At 42.1% G+C, this 18,623-nt stretch overlaps 1 protein-coding gene across 2 annotated transcripts in view; it reads left to right on the forward strand.

The window, feature by feature from the left end:
- The window catches only part of LIPH (lipase, member H), a 37,352-nt gene that overhangs the window by 10,718 nt on the left and 8,011 nt on the right, over positions 1-18,623 (forward strand). Inside the window, exons 2-6 of one of the 2 annotated variants that reach the window (XM_008573915.1) lie at positions 4,085-4,452; positions 5,615-5,723; positions 8,910-9,011; positions 10,899-10,988; positions 17,191-17,358. In XM_008573915.1, coding sequence (XP_008572137.1) covers positions 4,085-4,452; positions 5,615-5,723; positions 8,910-9,011; positions 10,899-10,988; positions 17,191-17,358 — 837 coding nt within the window. The remainder of the gene's footprint in view (positions 1-4,084; positions 4,453-5,614; positions 5,724-8,909; positions 9,012-10,898; positions 10,989-17,190; positions 17,359-18,623) is intronic. The other variant, XM_008573916.1, reaches the window with a different exon arrangement.

Raw genomic sequence — 18,623 nt, forward strand, 5'->3', positions numbered from 1 at the left:
ATTTGCTGGAATTCAAGGCAAAAAGGGCACATCAAAATGAAAAAGAATATAACACCTGAAACACTGTCTAGGCAATAAAAAGAAAAAAATACATATGAACATAAAGCTTAATAGTTTGGGGAACCTGAATTTGCCCAAGTCTGATGTTATCATACTTTGATGTTATTATAATTTTATTATTCTTTTAAAAGAATCTCCCGCTGTTGCCGTTTAGATACTCAACATTATTTCCCGATGATGTAAGAGAAGGAAGAATCCTGATTCCCAGACCAGGCCAAGCTCCCTATTGAAGTTCTCATTGTACACCGTATCTCTCTCACATGGCACGTATCACAGGTAGCAATTTCCCACCTGTGTCTTATTTCATTAATGCCTAGCTCTCCCCCTAAAATGCCACCTGACACAGAACCTAGGATAGAGTAGAATTTGGTTGAATGAACTGCACATATTCTCTGAGGATAAGAGATAATATATGTAACGTTCTCACACTATTTAGTACTATAAGAGAGGAACAGGGAAATCTACCGTGTTTCACTCAGGACTTACAATTGGCTTCTCCAGGGTACAGTGCCGTCACAAAACAACTAAGACATTTTAAAAATAAGTGAAGTCAGAGTGGTTCTATCAAATGAAAAATAAAAATCCATTTGTTCTGCCTTTCTTGACTATTATTAACCATCAATTTTAAGGGCTAGTAAAGACTCAGCGTGTCAAGGAGGTTGGTTGAACCATTCCATAGATGCTAAAATTGGCAGTTGCTGCTGAAAAAATAGCTCTGGACAAAACTTCTTTACTGTTCTCTGGCCTTCCAAGGACTCAGACATACGACTTATGGCACACTGGCCTAATCGTGCTCATTTGGCTCAAAATGAAAAGACACAGCAACTAAACAGTCCTTTTCTTGGGAAAGAAATCTCTGTCTTCTCCAGTATGACCTCATTCAGATTTATCTCCACAGCATTCTTCTCTTGGGCAGATAGGTGGCAAGTGAAAGATGACATAATTTCCCCAGGCTACCTGGTGAGTCAGTTGCACTATCAGGAACAAAACACAGTTTCACTGATAGCTAAGACCAAGAGGCTCAGCCCTACCCCATGACACCTCCTGTTCAATGAGATGACTAATTAAACAGTTATTTGTTCTGGGACTTGCTCTACAAGCAGCCAGACAAATCCGTGTTCCCAGAAGCATGCAATCTACAGGAAGAGCAAATGAAAAGGCCCACAGATAAAGAAAATATTTATATTGTAAGATGCCTCACTGTACATGCTATTTGATGAAGTAGAGTCAAAGGAGGCATGTATTAACCACCTCTTTTCTAGGGTGAGAGATTTTAAAGCCTCCTTAATGTTTAACCTTCTATTTGGGTTTCTTTTGTTCATTCTATTTTGGAGCTTCACTCACTCTTGAGTACGAGAGCCTTTGCAAGAAGTTTCAAATAAATGCATGCATGAATGCACCCAGGTTATTAAGGATGGACAGAAATCTCAGGATGAAGCCTACTCTGAGGCTCAGAGTGAAGAAGACACTATTCCTGGTTGGGCAAGTGAAAATTCACTGAGAATAGGGGCCCAGGGCAAATGGTCCCTAAATTCCTATTGGAGGAAGTCAGAACAGATATTTCCTAGAGTACTCTTGTCTTCTGTTGGCCTGTTGCAAGTTAACAGTCTTTCCCCTTCTGCTCCCTCCTCCCAAGAATAGCCATCCACCGTGCCTTGCCTCCTCTCCTGAATATCCTAAAGGTTCATCTCCAGCTTGGAACTAGGGATTATTTGTTGTTCCGGTTTATTTCCTACTTGGCTGTTCTCTCAGTCAAGCAGGGTGTGGGACAGTGGGTCATTGGACAGTTTTAAATAATTCTTATAATACAAAATAATACAGTTTTCCCAATCATAATATTACTGTGTCTGGATACCATTGTTAATCAGAGTTTTACTTTTAACTTTTATTTGATCATGGTTCTTGATCCAAGGCCTACTGCGAGTCTAACATTGCAAAAGTAACACACTGTCTCAATGTCCAAGGATCTCAAAGCCCTCCTTCATTTCTACCTCCTCTTTCATCTTGCAACTTGCAACTTGACCTTCAGTTTATTTCCAAGTCCCTCTTCCCTTTTGAGCAGAACTCTTAAGCATTAATATCTACTTTTGTTTCCTGGTATCAGAAACCATAGCCTCCCTCCCCTTCTATCACTGATATAGCCCTCTCCCATTTCTTCTTTTATTTAAGCTTTTTATTTTGGAAATAATTTTATACTTGTAGAAAAGCTACAAGAGTTAAAAAAAAAATGTGCACAGAACACCAATAACCCTTTACACAGATTCATCCATTGTTAACATGTTGCCACCTAAGCCTTATCGTTTGTGATCTACCTGTCCATCCATAATAGTTTTCCTGAACCATTTGGGAATAAGCATTTATCTATAAATACTTCAGTTGTATTTTCCAAGAAGTAGGATTTTCTCTTACATAACCATGGTACACTTATCTATCTTAATTAATTTAACACTGATGCCATACTTTTATCTAATTTAGTGTCTGGATCCCAATTTTGTCAACTGACCCAATAATTTGTTTTATAGCATTGTTTTTCTTCAACTGCAGGTTGCAGTCTAGGACCAGGTGTTGCATTTATTTATCCAGTTTCCTTAGTCTCCTGTAATCTAAAACATTTCTACAGCTTTTCTATGACATTTATGACACTGACCTTTTGTAAGAATACGGCTCTCTTTTTTTTTCATAGACTGTTCCTCATTTTGTGTTTGTCTGATTTTTCCTCATGGTTAGATTCAAGTTATACATTCCCTACTGGAATACTACAGAGGTGATGTTTTGTTCCTCTCAGTGCATTACGGCTAGAGGCACATGATGTCTGTCTGCCCCTCACTGGTGATGTTAGCTTTGCTAACCTAGTCGGGGTGGTGTCCAATTTCTCCACTGTATAGTTATTATTTTTCCGCTAGTTACTAATAAGCAATCTGTGAGAGACACTTTAAGACCATACAAATATTACACTCCTTATTGAAATCCTCCCACTGCCTCGATTTAGCATCCGTAGATGATTCTTGCTAACTAATCTTCCATTATGATAGCTGTACAATGATGAGGTTCAACTCCAGCACACTCTCTATATTTACCGGTCAGCATTCAGCATTATATATATTCCTCTCTTCTCCATTTATTTGTTTCTTTCCTTATCTATTTATTTGTTATAGAATCATAGATTTCTATTTCTTTCCAAAGGCCTATAATTCATTACTATCCTTAATTAGTTTGTGCTAAAAGTATCTCAGATTTGGCCACCAGAAGCCCCTTCAGGCTCTCTCCTGTGTCCTTGCGACATGTTTTTCTGGTGTAACAAGATTCCCCAGGCTCATCATGTACTGTTCCTCTCCCATCTCCAACCTTTCTTGTAAGGCCTTCCTTAGAGTCTACTCAGCAAGATAAATGCTTGAAGTTGGTACTTGAGCAAAGAAAGAGAGGATCCAAGAGAGGCCACAGTGGTCAACAGTTTCAGATGCTACTGAAAGGCTCAGGCAAGCCATATCACATTCTCCACTGCCACCCAGGCAGGTGTTCTAGACAAGGAAAGAGGTGTCGGACCATGCAGAGTCAGTTATTGAGTCCTCTGCCATGTGCTGGACACTGTGAAGGGTACACTGGTTATAAAACACCATTTGAAGGAGATTGTGGTCTATGGGACAGACACACATGTACATAAATACCCATAATACATCCCAGAGTGTTTTCATTGTGTTGGTAATAATTTACATTTTGGGAGTTCTGGAGTGAAGGACAGTACTTATGGCTGGCAGGGTTGGAGAAGGCTTCATTGACGTGACTTCCAGGTTAGGCCTTGAAGGAAGGTAGGATTTGAAAGAATGGTTTTTCTGGTGAAACCAGGGATCACTACTTAAGAGCTTGGAATGAAGTTTGACTTTGTAACTTCACTCAAATAGATTTAGCTCTTTGCCCGGTTCTACAACGGACATAAAGAAGGACTCCGGTGAGTGCAGGAGAGCACTCTTGAGTATGCCCAGCTAAGGAAAGAACTGTCATGATGCCATCTAATTTTTATTTTCAGACACAGATGAAACATGTCCTTCATTCACCAAACTGAGCTTTCACAGTGCAGTGGTTGGTACGGGATTAAAAGTGAAGTTGATGCTATACACAAGGAGAAACCTGACCTGCGCACAAGTCATCAACTCCACAGCTTTTGGGAACTTGAACGTGACCAAGAAAACCACCTTCATTGTCCATGGATTTAGGCCAACAGGCTCCCCTCCAGTTTGGATGGGGGACTTAGTAGAGAGTTTGCTCTCTGTAGAAGACATGAATGTGGTTGTTGTTGATTGGAACCGAGGAGCCACAACTGTAATATATACCCACGCATCTAATAAGACCAAAAAAGTAGCCATAGTCTTGAAGGAATTTATCGACAAGATGCTGGTAAGAGAGAATTCTCTTAGAAGATTCAGGGCCAAATTGAAACTAGGGTTTTAAAGCCAAGATATATCTTCAGTGAATAAAGGAACTATTTTGCAACATTTTGCAAATCTGAGTAAGTCCCAGGGAAGGTGGGGGGAGCGGCTTCATGTAAGGCCCATAGGTGGGGTTGTGCAGGTTGTGTATATCCAGGAAAGCATCATTGTCATCGTACTGTTATAGATTTATATAATTATTATGATAATTTTCCAGCAGATGATGATAAAATGCCTTGAGGAAGGGGCATTTTTTTCTAATTCACATAAATATGTCTTACGGGAAGAAGAGATTCTGCCTAGAAATTTCCTGGTTTAAACTCCTAGCGCTTCATCAACTTTGATAGCTGTTCTTTGCTAGAAGTGCCAAAAGTTCAGTGACCAGATTATCCAAAACCTAAACTGAGACACATGGTCTGATGAGATGATTTATGTTTTTAGAAGACTTACAAAGGTTAACCCTTAAATTTTATGTATTTGATCTATACCATGAATTTCTCCTTTTAACAAACAAACAAAAAAGTGACATAAAATCAGCACAATTTCAGAGAGAGTCAGGCCTGGTGGCCACTGTGGCCAGAGTTTTACATGAACTCCCCACCTAAGCCACAGCCCTGGGAAAGTGAATGTTAAAATGACTCATGACAAACTGTCCCAGCAGCCTGTGGACAGTGTAGTCCACCCTCATCCCACTCTCTTTCCTTTCTTCCTTCCCTCCCCGTGGAACCAGTATGAAGACAAGGGAGTTCATCAAAATGTATTGTTACCCCTCTCCCCAGTCTGTAAGATTTTAAAGATGTCTTGGCTTGGTTTCTAGCAGAAGCATGAAGGGGGACACCATGGCATAAAGGTTAAGGCACAGGGTTGGAGTTGGACAGACTGGTTTGAATCCCACCCTTCCCCTCCCCATCTGCCTGACCTGGGCAGGTGGCTTCAGTTCTGGGCCTCAGTGTCCTCTTCTGTGTAGTCAAAAGAACAGTATTTACTTTGCAGGGGCATTGTAACATTTAAATGAGATAGATATAAGGTTCTTAGAAATATTTCTCCAAAGTCAGCAGCTAGGAAATTTCTTCAAATGTCAATTCCTTGGCTCCTTACAATTTATAACAATGGGCCTCTTGAAATTCCAGGCAGAAGGAGCTTCTCTTTACAACATTTACATGATTGGAGTAAGTCTAGGAGCCCACATATCTGGGTTTGTTGGAGAAATGTACGAGGGACAGCTGGGGAGAATTACAGGTAAGGCTCCTGTGAAGGGGCATGGGGTCGTGGCCTGGGCAGGATGTTCACTGGGGGAGCGTTATGCAGGCAATCCAAGTCCTTGGGTTTGAAACCAGCTCTTCCAATTACTTAACCTTTCTAAGTGTGGGTCCTCTTGGGCAAAATAATATTGACCTCAAGTTATTATCTATCAAAATATGTGTAAAGCACTTTATAAATTGAACATGCCATAGAAAAAAATTGATGGTGACTATTTCACTTATGGCTAGAAAAACAGCTATGTCCAATGGGTATTTGATCTATGTGCACCTTACAGATAGGCTTCTTCCTTTCATTTAATCCAGGATAGCTTGAACTACATACCTAATGTACTTCAGTCCCTAGGAAAGCTGGTGTCTCACGATAGAAAAATGAGTTGGGAATTTCCGTGGCTGGGGCTTACCCTCTACATATCAGCTTTCAGTCCAACACTAATGAAAACACTCAGAAAAGCAGCAAGTCAAACCCAAAACAAAGACTCCCTTGCTGGGATCACTTGCCCAGTGCTTAGTAACTTTCCACTGCTACACATGAAGGGCTGAGGGTGGCTTTCTTTCCCAGATTCAAGACCTCTCCCATTCACTTTCCCAGAATCCACCCTCACACTCAGAAAGCTGTTTTAAATCTAGGGAATCGGGAAGGTAGAAGTGGATGGAGGGAGAGGAGAGGTAAATGATTCAAACCAACAACATTTGAGAGATAACCTTTTAGGGCCGCAAATCTGAATGTGCTGCTTAAACTAGGCAGGTAGCCCTGGGCAAGTCACCTCTGTCTCTGTCTCTTTGTGTCTCTGTCTCTCATACACACACGCACATGCACACACACGCACATGCACACACACGCACATGCACACACACATACATGCATACACATACATAGCACGTTGGCTGCCATATCCTCTAGCCCTGGTACTTGAGGTCAAATTGTTTTCCTGGGTATTTTTTTCTTACTTACACCCCAAAGGCAAATGCCACTCTTATCTTGCTTTTCTTTCTTTCTTTCTTTTTTCTTTTTCTAGCAGCTGGCTAGTAAAGGGATCTGAACCCTTGGCCTTGGCATTATCAGCACCATGCTCTCCTGAGGGAGCTAACCAGCCAGCCCCACCAACCCTCATTTACCTGCTTTTCTAGGGAAGCAAAGCTCTTTTTAATTCTAACAATTTTATTAATATTATTATTATGTTTTAGAAATCAGTGTGCCTTTACTTTTTAAAATTTTTATTTTCTCTCATGTGTAGAAAGGACAGATGGCTTGAATTTGTCTGTGTCCCTTATCTGTTGGGAGTTCCTCTTCTGGAGGGTAGAACTTTTCCTAGTGGTGTGCTTGGAAATCAACCAGCTACTTAAAAAGAAAAAAAGAAAAAGCCGTGATGTGTAGCATTTGCTGATTTCCTTGTGTCAATACTCCCACCGTGGCTGTTCTCAAGCTACCAGCTATCACTGACCACAGAGTTTGGGAAGAGATTAGCAAACTCTGCTCTCTAATGTGGGTGCTAGTAGGCTACAGCCCTCCACTGCCTTATTCTATCTACACCCCAGTTTCACCCCTTAGCATCCCAGCAAACCTGTCCCCACAACTACTTTGAATATGAACTGCAGTGTATTCTGGTCTCTGCTTTTTGGGCAGTTTAACTATAATTTTTGGCTGACATTGTAAACAGACTATTTGCTATGGCTTATTACTAAGGAAATCACAAGTCCAGGTTTGCCTGTGGCAGTCTCGGTTTGGACTTTTTGTCCTGATATAATTATTAATAGCATCCTATGACTCTTAAAATTGTCTTGGTTTGGATGTTTTATCCACCATCGATCTGGAGGTTGCTATAAACTGGGGCTTTCATGTTAATTTCCTTAGGAAGTGGTGCTGTTATATGAAGAGCGAGAGGCTTCTCCAGCAAATTCTTTCCAAGGTTATGAGTTTTTCATGTTAAGACTGTCCTGTGGACTTGCATGCCTGAGTGTTGACCCATCTCCTCCTGTACCAGTTTCAGTTGGAAGTAGACAAAAGAAGAGAGGCTGGGGGAAAAAAAAGAAAGAGGCAGACAAAGACGTGTCTCAAGAAAGCAAAAGAGCCTTGAGAGAGGAGAAATGGAGAGACTGAAGCTAGAACCAGGAAAGTTGAGGCAAAGATGTTGTCTTGGATTTTCTATGTAACTTTGGGGGATGGGAGATGTCATCTAAAATGACACTCATGGATAAAAACTTCAAGCAAGACATCCCTTGAAACCTTCGCTCCAGGTAGGGCTCTAGTAAGCAGGGCCTTTTTGAGCTCTGGTTTTTGTTTTTTTGGGTTTTTTTGGTTGCTTTTTAGTTTAAAGTTTTTGTTTTGTATTACAACATCATAGGAGCTGGTCCCCTGTTTTTACAGCTGTTTCATAGGGATGGTGAGGAACACACAGCTAACATTGACCAAAGGCAAGAAATCAGTTCAGGCATTTATTGAGTGGGTTAATTCTGCGGGGATTGACACCCACTTTATTTTTTTCTTTGGCACCTGGCCTGATATCTGGCCTGACCATGAGTTTTGCCTTTTCCTGATGAGCTTGCTAAGCTCAGTTCAGTGAAACCGAGAGCTCAACAGAGAGGGAGGTGTCTGGTTAAGACACTTGATCTCCCTGAACCTCAGTTCATTCATCTGTAAAATGGGAATAATAGCTACCCTGCCTCCCTCACAGTTTTGCAATGTGGATCAAAGAGCTAGTATATACGAATGAAAATGGAAGCTATAAAAGGGTTTTATTAATAACAAGAAGGAAGAGTTGAGGGAGGTTTCTGGATCATCTAGAATGGGATAAAGATGAATATCACATCTACTCTTTTCTCTTTTATGCACCCTCCAGTGCTTTTTCCTTGAAGAACCAGTTTATGCCTACCCATGGTCCCCACATGTGTGTGCGTTCCCTGCTGCTGAGCTCTGCATGAGATACGGCTCCTGATGGAGTTGGCATGCCGTTCTCAGCGGCACTGCCAGGGTAACCATCTCCACTGTGGGAAAAAGCTTTAGGGCTGTGGAAAGGAGTCCTGACAATGCAGGCTGGGAATATTAGTGCTCGCCCACCCGAGGGTGCCCTGCAGCCTGTGAACCATCCTCCTGGGGAAGGATCAAAGGCCCGGCTGCAGGTGAGTCATGGCGTGGGGCTGCCAAGTGACTCTGTTTTTCTTCCAGGTCTCGACCCTGCAGGCCCTTTGTTCAACGGGAGACCTCCCCAGGACAGATTAGATCCCAGTGATGCGCAGTTCGTTGATGTCATTCATTCCGACATTGATGGTAACATTCCTGTCCTTGTGGGTCAGTGACCGCCCCAGACTCCCAAAGAGTCTCTCCCTGGGGCGATCATCATGCAGGGGCGGATCAGGTTCCTCTAGATTCCCTCTTTTCCTACTGGGCAGGTTCCAAGTCCCTAGAAGTAGTGAAGGGAAGCTGGGCTAATGTAGGCACCCAGGATCTCGTGTTGGAGTGGGAATGATTTTCCCACTGTCACTTTTTTTTTTTTGGCAGCTGGCTGGAACAGGGATCTGAACCCTTGATCGTGGTGTTGTTATAACACTGCACTCTAACAAACTGAGCTAACTGGCCAGTCCCCATTGTCACTTCTAATTTTTAAAGTGATCATCATGCCCAGTCAAGTACAGGCCAATTTGTGCACCATACGAAAAAATGTTTCCATATGTGCAGTTGGTTTGGCTGCGTGATTTCCTGGTTTTGTTGGTTCTTGCTCATTATTTTCTTAAGCTGAAAGGTATGTTCACGTGTTGTGTCTCTTCACACAGAGTGACTCTGACCACCCATAGCTCTCTGGCTCTCTGGAGATCTTCCTGGCCATTGCTGGTTTTGTAGTTGGGATTGGGTACATGTTATGTGGATGTGGGTGATATTCAAGGATGGGTGTCTATATCCAAATGTCCAGGTGAAGAGCTGGAGTAGGAATCCAGGCAGGATGGAGGGAACAGAGCAGAGCAGTCATTTAATCATACATCCTCTTTGTGAAACAACCACTTAAAAAACCCTTGACCACCTATCATGGGGACTCTGGTGTGGTATTCAGCAATTGTGTGCCTTGGAAGAAATGTCTCTTTGTGAAACAGCTGCATTCTTACTATGGAGTTTGCAAAGTATTACTTTACTTAAGTGCAGTACCTCAATGCTGTTTTAATGCTTGAAGGAATAGAGCAATTAATTTTTTTATTCTTGGAAAGTGAATTTTGAAGGAAAGAGTGTAAGCTTTGTAGTCATGCAGATATTGTACTCACATCCCAGCTTTTTCTCTTTCTAGTGATGTCATGTTAGTTTCATAAGTCCTCTGAACCTCCATATTTACATCTAAGTTACTTCATCTGACTTTACCAATGGCTACTTTGCAGACATTGTGAAAATTAGGAGAAAAGTGTGTAAAACACCTAGTATCATGCCCACAGACACATGTAGATTCTCAATACATAAAAAATAAAAACTATCCTTCTTATTATTACCATGACACACTATATTTATGCATATTTATAGATCATTTTTTTTCTTTTTTTTTGGCGGCTAGCCAGTACAGGGATATAAATCCTTGATCCTGGTGTTAACAACACCATGAGCTAACAGGTCAGCTCTGTATAAATAATCTTTTAATTGAGCATTTTACTGATTACTTTGGGGTTATATGGTTAAAGAAAACAAGCAATTATTCAATCTATTTATAATTTCCTAGTTGCCCATTTTCTGAAGTGTTTTTCATCTTTTTACCATCCTGGATCCCAAATTTTGAAATATTTTGCCTGCTAAATAAAAATTCATTTTTTCCTGTTTCTTATTCATTAAAGATGTACACAAATGCAAATAGAGGCCCAGGAAGCACCTGGCCATTAGAAGACTCCAGCCAAATGTGAAGAAGAAATGTATCACTTTATCAGCCCTGTGGTGAATGTGTGATCACACTCTCCTACCGTCTTTAGAAATATTGGAAGTAAATTCCATTACCATCTTCACAGTCACCTAGTTTGAATTTATTGCTTTCTAGCTAACTGGTTGGGTAATTTTGGACAAAACCTTTAAATGGGTATAATAGTAATAATAATAACAATGTAATCCCTGACTATGTCCTGCAAGCAAATGAGCTGTGAGATGTGAAAAGTTCAAAGCAGCGTGAGAGTGCGGCATGTTCTCTTTCAGCACTGGGCTACAGGGAACCATTAGGAAACATCGACTTCTATCCAAATGGAGGATTGGATCAACCTGGTTGCCCCAAAACAATACTTGGAGGTAAGTGCAGATACCTTCTATTTTGTAAAATAGTGGTTTGAAAAGGCATATTGTAAAAATCTGATATTATTTTACATGCAGTACTTTTTAATAGAAAACAAATTTCCTGAGAAGATAGAGTTGGTATAAATTATAAATTAAAAATTATAATTCAAATATACTAACTACTTTTAAAAACTATAACCATATGATTGAAAGCTACTATGAATTATTTCTCTCTCTAGAAGAGGTGGATCTTTGACCTAGAAATTCCACATCTGGAAGTTTCTCCTAGAGAAATAATAGAGAATGCAGATAAGAATTGGAGTGCAGGGCCGAGCCCGTGGCGCACTCGGGAGAGTGCGGCGCTGGGAGTGCAGCAGCGCTCCCGCCGCGGGTTCGGATCCTATATAGGGATGGCCGGTGCACTCACAGCGCTCACTGGCTGAGCGCGGTGCGGCCGGTCTCAAAAAGGACAATAAATAAATAAATAAATAAAAAATAATTGGAGTGCAAAGATGTTCAACACAGGATTATTTATGATAGCTAAAGTTTAGAAATAATCTAAATATCCAATATAGGAAAATTATTAAATGAATTATGCTACATTCACACGAAGGAGTTGGTTTTGTTGGTTTTCTTGCTCGTTATTTCCTATTTCTTAAAAATCGTATTTTCAGGGCCGGCCCGGTGGCGCACTGCTACAGTGCGCCGCTTGGGAGTGTGGTGGCGCTCCTGCCGAGGGTTCAGATCCCACGTACAGACCGGTTCCCGCTCACTGGCTGAGCGAGGTGTGGGAGCAACACCGAGGGTTGCGATCCCGTTGCCGGTCCCGGTCTGGTACGGGCACGACACTGAGGGTTGCGATCCGTTGCCGGACACGAAAAAAGACAAAAAGGAAAAAAATAAAAATAAAAATAAAAATCGTATTTTCAGAGATTAATCAAAATTCTTACAATAAGATAAGATGCAAAACTATGCAATGTCATCTCAATTTATTCTTTAAATGTGCATTTGTATATGTGTAAGTATGGGGAAAAAAGACAAAAAGTAGTCCACCTCCAATAAAGGCAATTCCAGCCTTTCCAAATAAATAAATAAATAAGTCCTCCAAATAATAATTACTGGTAATCTCTTGATATTGGACTTTTAGGTGCTTTTTGCATCATTGTTTCCTATTAGTTTGTATTTTCCAAATGAGCATAGATTACTTTTGTAATGAGAAAAACAGCTCACAAAACAAAAATGGGGAGTTGAGGGCAATGTAGAAGTGAGGTGTTGGGAGAGAATATAAAAACTGACCCCTAAGTGCTCTAAATCTGTATTTTAAACAACCATGGAAATAATTATAGGAGAAAAATGAATGGTAGCTGTACATGGTCCCAGGGGGATGACATAGTGCTTGAAAATGATGTGGCTGAAGTGGCATAAGTAGGGTCAACAATACTGTACTCTTTGCCCTTTACCGATCTCTTCTATGGGCACTAGTGGACTCTGGAGGAAGAGGAAATGTTATTCTGATTCCAGCACCCAAAGCCTCTCCAAACCACTAGCTCACAATCACAGCTCCTCTTTTCATGGGGCTTCCTGTTCAGATCCTTACCTCCATTGATTAACCATCTTTAGAACCCAGTTCCCATTTAAAAAAAATTTTTTTTTATTGAATCGTAATTGATTATACATATTTTTGGGATTCAGCGTTGACATATGTTGATCAAATCAATATTACTAGCATATATATTGTTACGAATTGTACTTATTCTTTATGCCCCTTGTCCAATCTCTCCCCATCCTCCTTTCCCTCCCCCTTCCCCCCTCTAGTTACACTAGATTTCTTCTCTCCCTCTGAAAGAGTTATAGTTACTCTGTTGATTGGTTGCCTAGATGATCTGTCCAATGCTGAGAGATGTGTTCAGGTCCCCCAATATTATTGTAGAGCAGATGCTTCTTCTGTCACACTGGAATGGGCTTTGTGGAGAGAGACATCCTCTTCTTTTCTTTGGTCTCTGCTGGTGACTCTCCTTGTGTCAATGCACTCCAGTGGCTGGCAGACCATCTGCATGGTGGTTGTGGCATCTAGCCACTTTTGTGGCAGCCATGGTTATTGTGGTGGCTGTGGTGGGCTACCCACATGGAGGTGATGTTTTTGGCATGCTCCTTGGTGCTGGCGGTGTGCCTGGTTGTGGGAGGGAGCCCAGTTCCCTTTTTTGAATGACCTCAGTGTCTGATCCATCAACCTGCTGACAACCTCTGTGCTGCAGGTCTCCTTTCAACACCCATTTTAGGCTTCATCAGCCTCACCACATGGCACCATCACACCACATGGCACCTACTAAGTATTACCTTTTTGAGGCTTGCCTCTCACTTCTTCTTGCCCATTCATGACTTCCAGTGCCACTCCTGTTGTTCAGCCCCTCTCACTTCACCCTTGTAGCAGAAATGGGGCTCTTGCCACTTGACTGCTATCAGGAATGCTCTGCGTACCCTCAGACCCTTAGGTCCCTGCCATGTCAGTCCCACCTTTGGTGGGAACATTGCTGGAGAAGTCACGAAGCCTTGTTGAGTGTCAGGTCCAGCCTAACTTCCTAATGTCTCCATAGCCCTCAATAATGTCAGAGAATCCCATTCATTTCTTTCTGACTCCCTATGACCACTTGTGCTTCTGTCCCAAATATCTCTCTCACTTCATAGAGTTGAGCTAGGTTTGACTTTTGTGCTAGATCAAGGTCCCACCTAAGAGAGCTGTTTTGTCTCTCTTCATCTTAGTTCATGAGGTCGGTCTTCATAGTCATGTTCCCTCCTGACCTGGGGTAGAGGCATGCCCCATCCTTTTTCAAAGCTGTCTCACCTACTTGCCCTCCCTAGGGATCTTTCTCTGCCAAATACTCCCTGATGAGTTCTTTCTCTGATGTCTTCACTTGTCCCTCTTCAATGGCCTGTTCCTCTGCCTTAAACATACTTGCATTCTGCTGAAAGCCTCTAGGGAATCTCTGAAGATCATTGAATTTTTCTCCTCCTTTTCCAAACCCCATCCAATGAGGGTCTTCATTTCTGCTGCCGTCTCCTTACCGTCCATCCTGCTCACCTGCTCTTCCCTAGTTTCTACCCACCCCATTAGCTGGAGCAATTATTTTTAAGTTCACCAGCAGCCTCCCAACTACCAGATGGCTGAGCCTAGAGTCCTTTTCTTGGTTCCAGTCTTCCAGAAGCTCCAGCTTCAGGTTCCACTGTGCATACTCTCCTTCTGAAAATTCTTCCGTCTTCACCTCCTATGACATCAGGTGATGCTCTCTGACTAGTTTTTCAATGGTCCCTTTTCCTTCGAGGGCCCTCCAAACATAACAACACCTCAGCTGAGTCACAGGTCTTCTGATTTTCTCCTCACACTCCTTTCTTCCTTAAGTATTTTATCTACTTTTCTGACTTCAGATTTCACCCTGAGAATGGGAAGGAGGAATTGACACAAATTCTAACTGACCACATATACATGGGACTCCACCCAACAGTCCACGCTCATTTACAGGGTCCTCACTCCCAGAGTGACATACGTTCATGTGACTCCTCCCCTCGGTGCCCACTTAACACCTGAGGACAATTCCAGGGAGGAGATGCTTATGGGAGGATTTGTAGCCCAGGCACATCTTTTTCTCTTATGTGGTCTTCCTCCTTAGAGAATTATGAGTTTCTTCAGACATTTTACATTAGCTGATCCTAGTTCCTTAACCCTCAATATGTGGAGACCATTGCAGGCTCACTATGCAGAGTCATTGTACACAACACACCTGCTGGTGGGCTTCTGACAAGTTACAAGATGAATTCAGCCTGTGGTCCAGTTAATGTGTTACTAAGAACTGCTGCTTCTTAGTAAAGCTTAGGTTTGGTCCTTGATTAAGACTCAAGGCTGTGTGCTATCCCCACCCCAGTCGCACCCCTCACCACCCACCACCATACACACGCTCCCATCAGTTTCCCTTCTGCAGCACAGCCATGGTTCTCAAACTCTGGGATGCATCAGAATTGCATGGAAGGCTTGTTAAAACACAGATTGCTGATACCACCATCCCCCTGTCTCCCGCTTAGGGGCGGCCCTATAATTTGCATTTCTAACAAGTTTCCAAGTTCCCAGGTAATGCTAATGATGCTGGTCTGGAGACAATATTTTGAGAATTTAAGTAGCAGAGCAACAAATACAGGTTTTATAACCACATAGACCTGGGTTTAAAGTCCTTGCTTTGCCACTTATTAGCATGGGACCTCAGGGTCTCTGTGCCTCAGTTTTCTCATCTGTATCATGAGGCTAATACCACCTACCTTGCAAGGATTAGCAATATGTTCAATAAAGTACCTGGTACATAGGATGTTACTATCCACAATAGTGTTTCTGGCTGGTCTACTCCAGTAGTTATAAAATTTATAGATTTCTGGTTTTAAAACATTTAAAAAATTGGGGATACATAATTTGAAAGAAAGGACAATTCTTTTATATCACAAAAATACTTCTATTATTACCATCATTTCATAAAATAAAGGACATTTTAACACACACGCTCACAGAAAAGAAAGGACATAAACCCAGAACAGGCTGAGCTTTACACTGAATGCACTTAGCTTAATGAAATGTGCACTACCGCATCCATGTTTTTCCCACTCTGCTGCAACTGGTGAAAAATGTTGTCGTAGCCCAGCACCAGTCCAGAAATGGCATTTGAGTATCACTGAGCATTTGTATTTTCTAACGACTCCCAACATCTAGCAATTGTTCCTCATGTCTCCCTAGGTTTCCTGCCTGGCTCTGTTCAGTGCCAGGCCCTGTAGTTTTTGAAATGAATGAAATCTGTGGCAGTAGTCAGAGCTACTCTCTTGTTCTTGACTGTTCACAGTCATTGGGATTAGTAATGCTGAATAGTAACAGATTGAGGAAGCACGTAACAACCAGAGTTCTAGTTAAGGCCTTAAGCAGAAATAAGGCAGAGGCTTTCAGCAAGCACACAGCAGAACCTGCTAGAGGTTGCATTTATTTGTTCATCCACAAATGCTTATCAGTAATCTGACATGTGCCTGGCGCTGTTCTAGGATCTGGAGCTACAGCAGTGGACAAAATTGACAAAGTCCTTATTTTGAGAGAAGCAGAATTAAAGTTATTCTGTGCAAGATAGAAGACAGTACTTGATTAGATCTAATGGTGATATTTAACAATGAAAGATTATTTTTTAAAAGCTGCAAAGCTGGGGGTAGGTGAAATAAGACTAGTAGAATATTGATAATTATTGGAGTGAGGATGATATGCACATGAGCACTCCTTATATCATTCTCAATTTTTGTGCCTGTTTGAAAATTCCCATAATAAATACGGCAGGTTAGTGAGAAAGGTACATGATTGAAACCCGTTGTGTTTCTTTCAATTTCCCTCTAAGTAATATATCATTTAAAAGAGCATAATAAAGAGGAGTTAAGTCCTAGTTGATGATTTGCTCTTGTGATTAACGATTTTGGTAATCTCCCCTGATTCCTGATTCTCCATGACCCAGGGAAGGTCAACCATTTGACCCAGACACTGTCAACCAACCTCACAAGCAGACACAGCATTTGCTTTGTCTGTGAAGTAGCCCAGCAAAATTAGTTGGGTTTTTTTGGCGGCTGGCCAGTATGGGGGATCCAAACCCTTGACCTTGGTGTTACAGGCGGTGCTCTAACCAGCTGAGCCAACACACCAGCCCTAATCCCAGTGAAATTAGACCAGGGGCTTTCAAACTTTGATATGCTTCAGAATCACATGGGGGTCAGAAGGCGGTGTTTGTTAAAATGTTGATTCCTGAGCATCCTCTGAATTAGAACTATAGGAGGGTGGACCTGAACTCTGTATTTTAACAAGCATGATTACAATGCAGATAATTTATGGACCAACCACTGGATGGCAGTGAAAGATACCTGAGTTGCTAAATGAGCAATCAAGGTCTTTAATTAAAGCATATTTGCTTGAATTCTTGCCACAACCTTAATTTGATTTAATCTTTTCTCCTGCCACTTGGCAGCATGAATCCTCATGGATGGGTTTTTATAAGGATTAAATGGAATCGAGTACCCTGAAGCTGTTAGCACAGTGCCTGGCATACAGGAGACAGATGATAAAGTGTGTGTATGTGTGTGTGTGTATAAAATTTGTGACGTACCGATATTAAATGCTTCGACTGCTTACTCTTTACTCATTTCTTCTACAACCAAGGACTGCAGTATTTTAAATGTGACCACCAGAGGTCCGTGTACCTGTACCTTTCCTCCCTGAGAGAGAACTGTTCCATCACTGCATATCCCTGTGACTCCTACCGGGATTATAGGAATGGCAAGTGTGTCAACTGTGGAACCCCTCAAAAAGAGTCCTGTCCCCGTCTGGGTAAGTCAAAGACCTAATTTTTGGTATGAATCCCAGAACCATTTTATCATCTAAAAATGGGCTTGAAAGTTGTATTTAAAACAATTTTTTTCTGGTTAGCTTTTTCTAGCCAATTTGTTCTTTGAACTACTTTAGTCTCCTAATAATAACAATATCCCCCCAAAATAACTTTTCTTACAGTGTTAGAAAAGCAATCTGTACAGGATTCCATATAGAAGGTAGCATGTACCTCCCTGGACACTCTATTCTAGCATAGAAAAGAAGGTCCTAGAAGAGTTTCCACGCCTACCCAGGGTACAGTCACGTTACATAATCTGCTCCTGTGAGGACAGGAACACCCCTTTTGTGCACACAGCCTCTCTGCTGGGGGAGGGTCCACAGTGAGCCCAGAGACCCTTCCGCCAAATGAGACTTGCAGAGTGATCCCTTCCAACAGGTGGAGTCTGTACACACCCTGCCTCCGCACTCCAGCTCTTGTGTGCTTGGCCAGGGAGTGGGGTGGAGTAGTAGAAACTGTGGAGGCTGCTAGGATATTTGATAGGGGTTAGTAGAAATATTCTAGGTGGTTAGGACTTTGAAACTGGATGGCCATGAAAGTTTTCTAAGTTTTCCAAGGTTAACCGCAGGGCATGTTATAGACACGGGGTCAACCAGCCTTGTGCATTAGAATCACTTAGGGAGTTTAAAAAAAATACTGATGCCTGGGTACCACCGCAAATCAATGAAGTCAGAATGTGGAGCCCATTCTTTGAGTGTGGGACAGAGGAGAGAAAGAGGACCCTCTGAACAGCATTCACCCTTGTCTCCTGCAGGCACAGATGTGAAGGACACTCACCTGCTTGGTGACATGATTACATGGCAAGCCCAGGTTCTGTGCAATTTAGGGACCCAGCTGTCGTTCTTCAAGAAAGCATATTGCTTTGCAAGAGTGATGCTATTTTAGGTATAAACCTGAATCTATTTTAATCTAGAAAATGAATGTATTACTGAAAAACATCAGTACTGTTTTTAGTCCACACCAGTGTGTGCTACTCCCCACTCCCCTACCCTGCTACTGAGAACCAGTAAAGGGGGAAAAGCCACTGTAGGGTCCTTTTGTACCCCAGCTCTTAGAGATGGGGTTAGCCAGAAAGATGGGTGGGCACTGGGGAGACACTGCCCTAGTGGCCCTGCGGGTCCTCACCGTGGGGGGCAGGGGTGGCGTGGGTGGGAGGGAGTTTGTCTCGGTGGTGGATGCAGTCAAACTCACTGTTCTTGCTGCATCG

This window comes from Galeopterus variegatus, unplaced genomic scaffold (assembly GCF_000696425.1).
Source record: "Galeopterus variegatus unplaced genomic scaffold, G_variegatus-3.0.2 Scaffold971, whole genome shotgun sequence".
Taxonomy (NCBI): domain Eukaryota; kingdom Metazoa; phylum Chordata; class Mammalia; order Dermoptera; family Cynocephalidae; genus Galeopterus; species Galeopterus variegatus.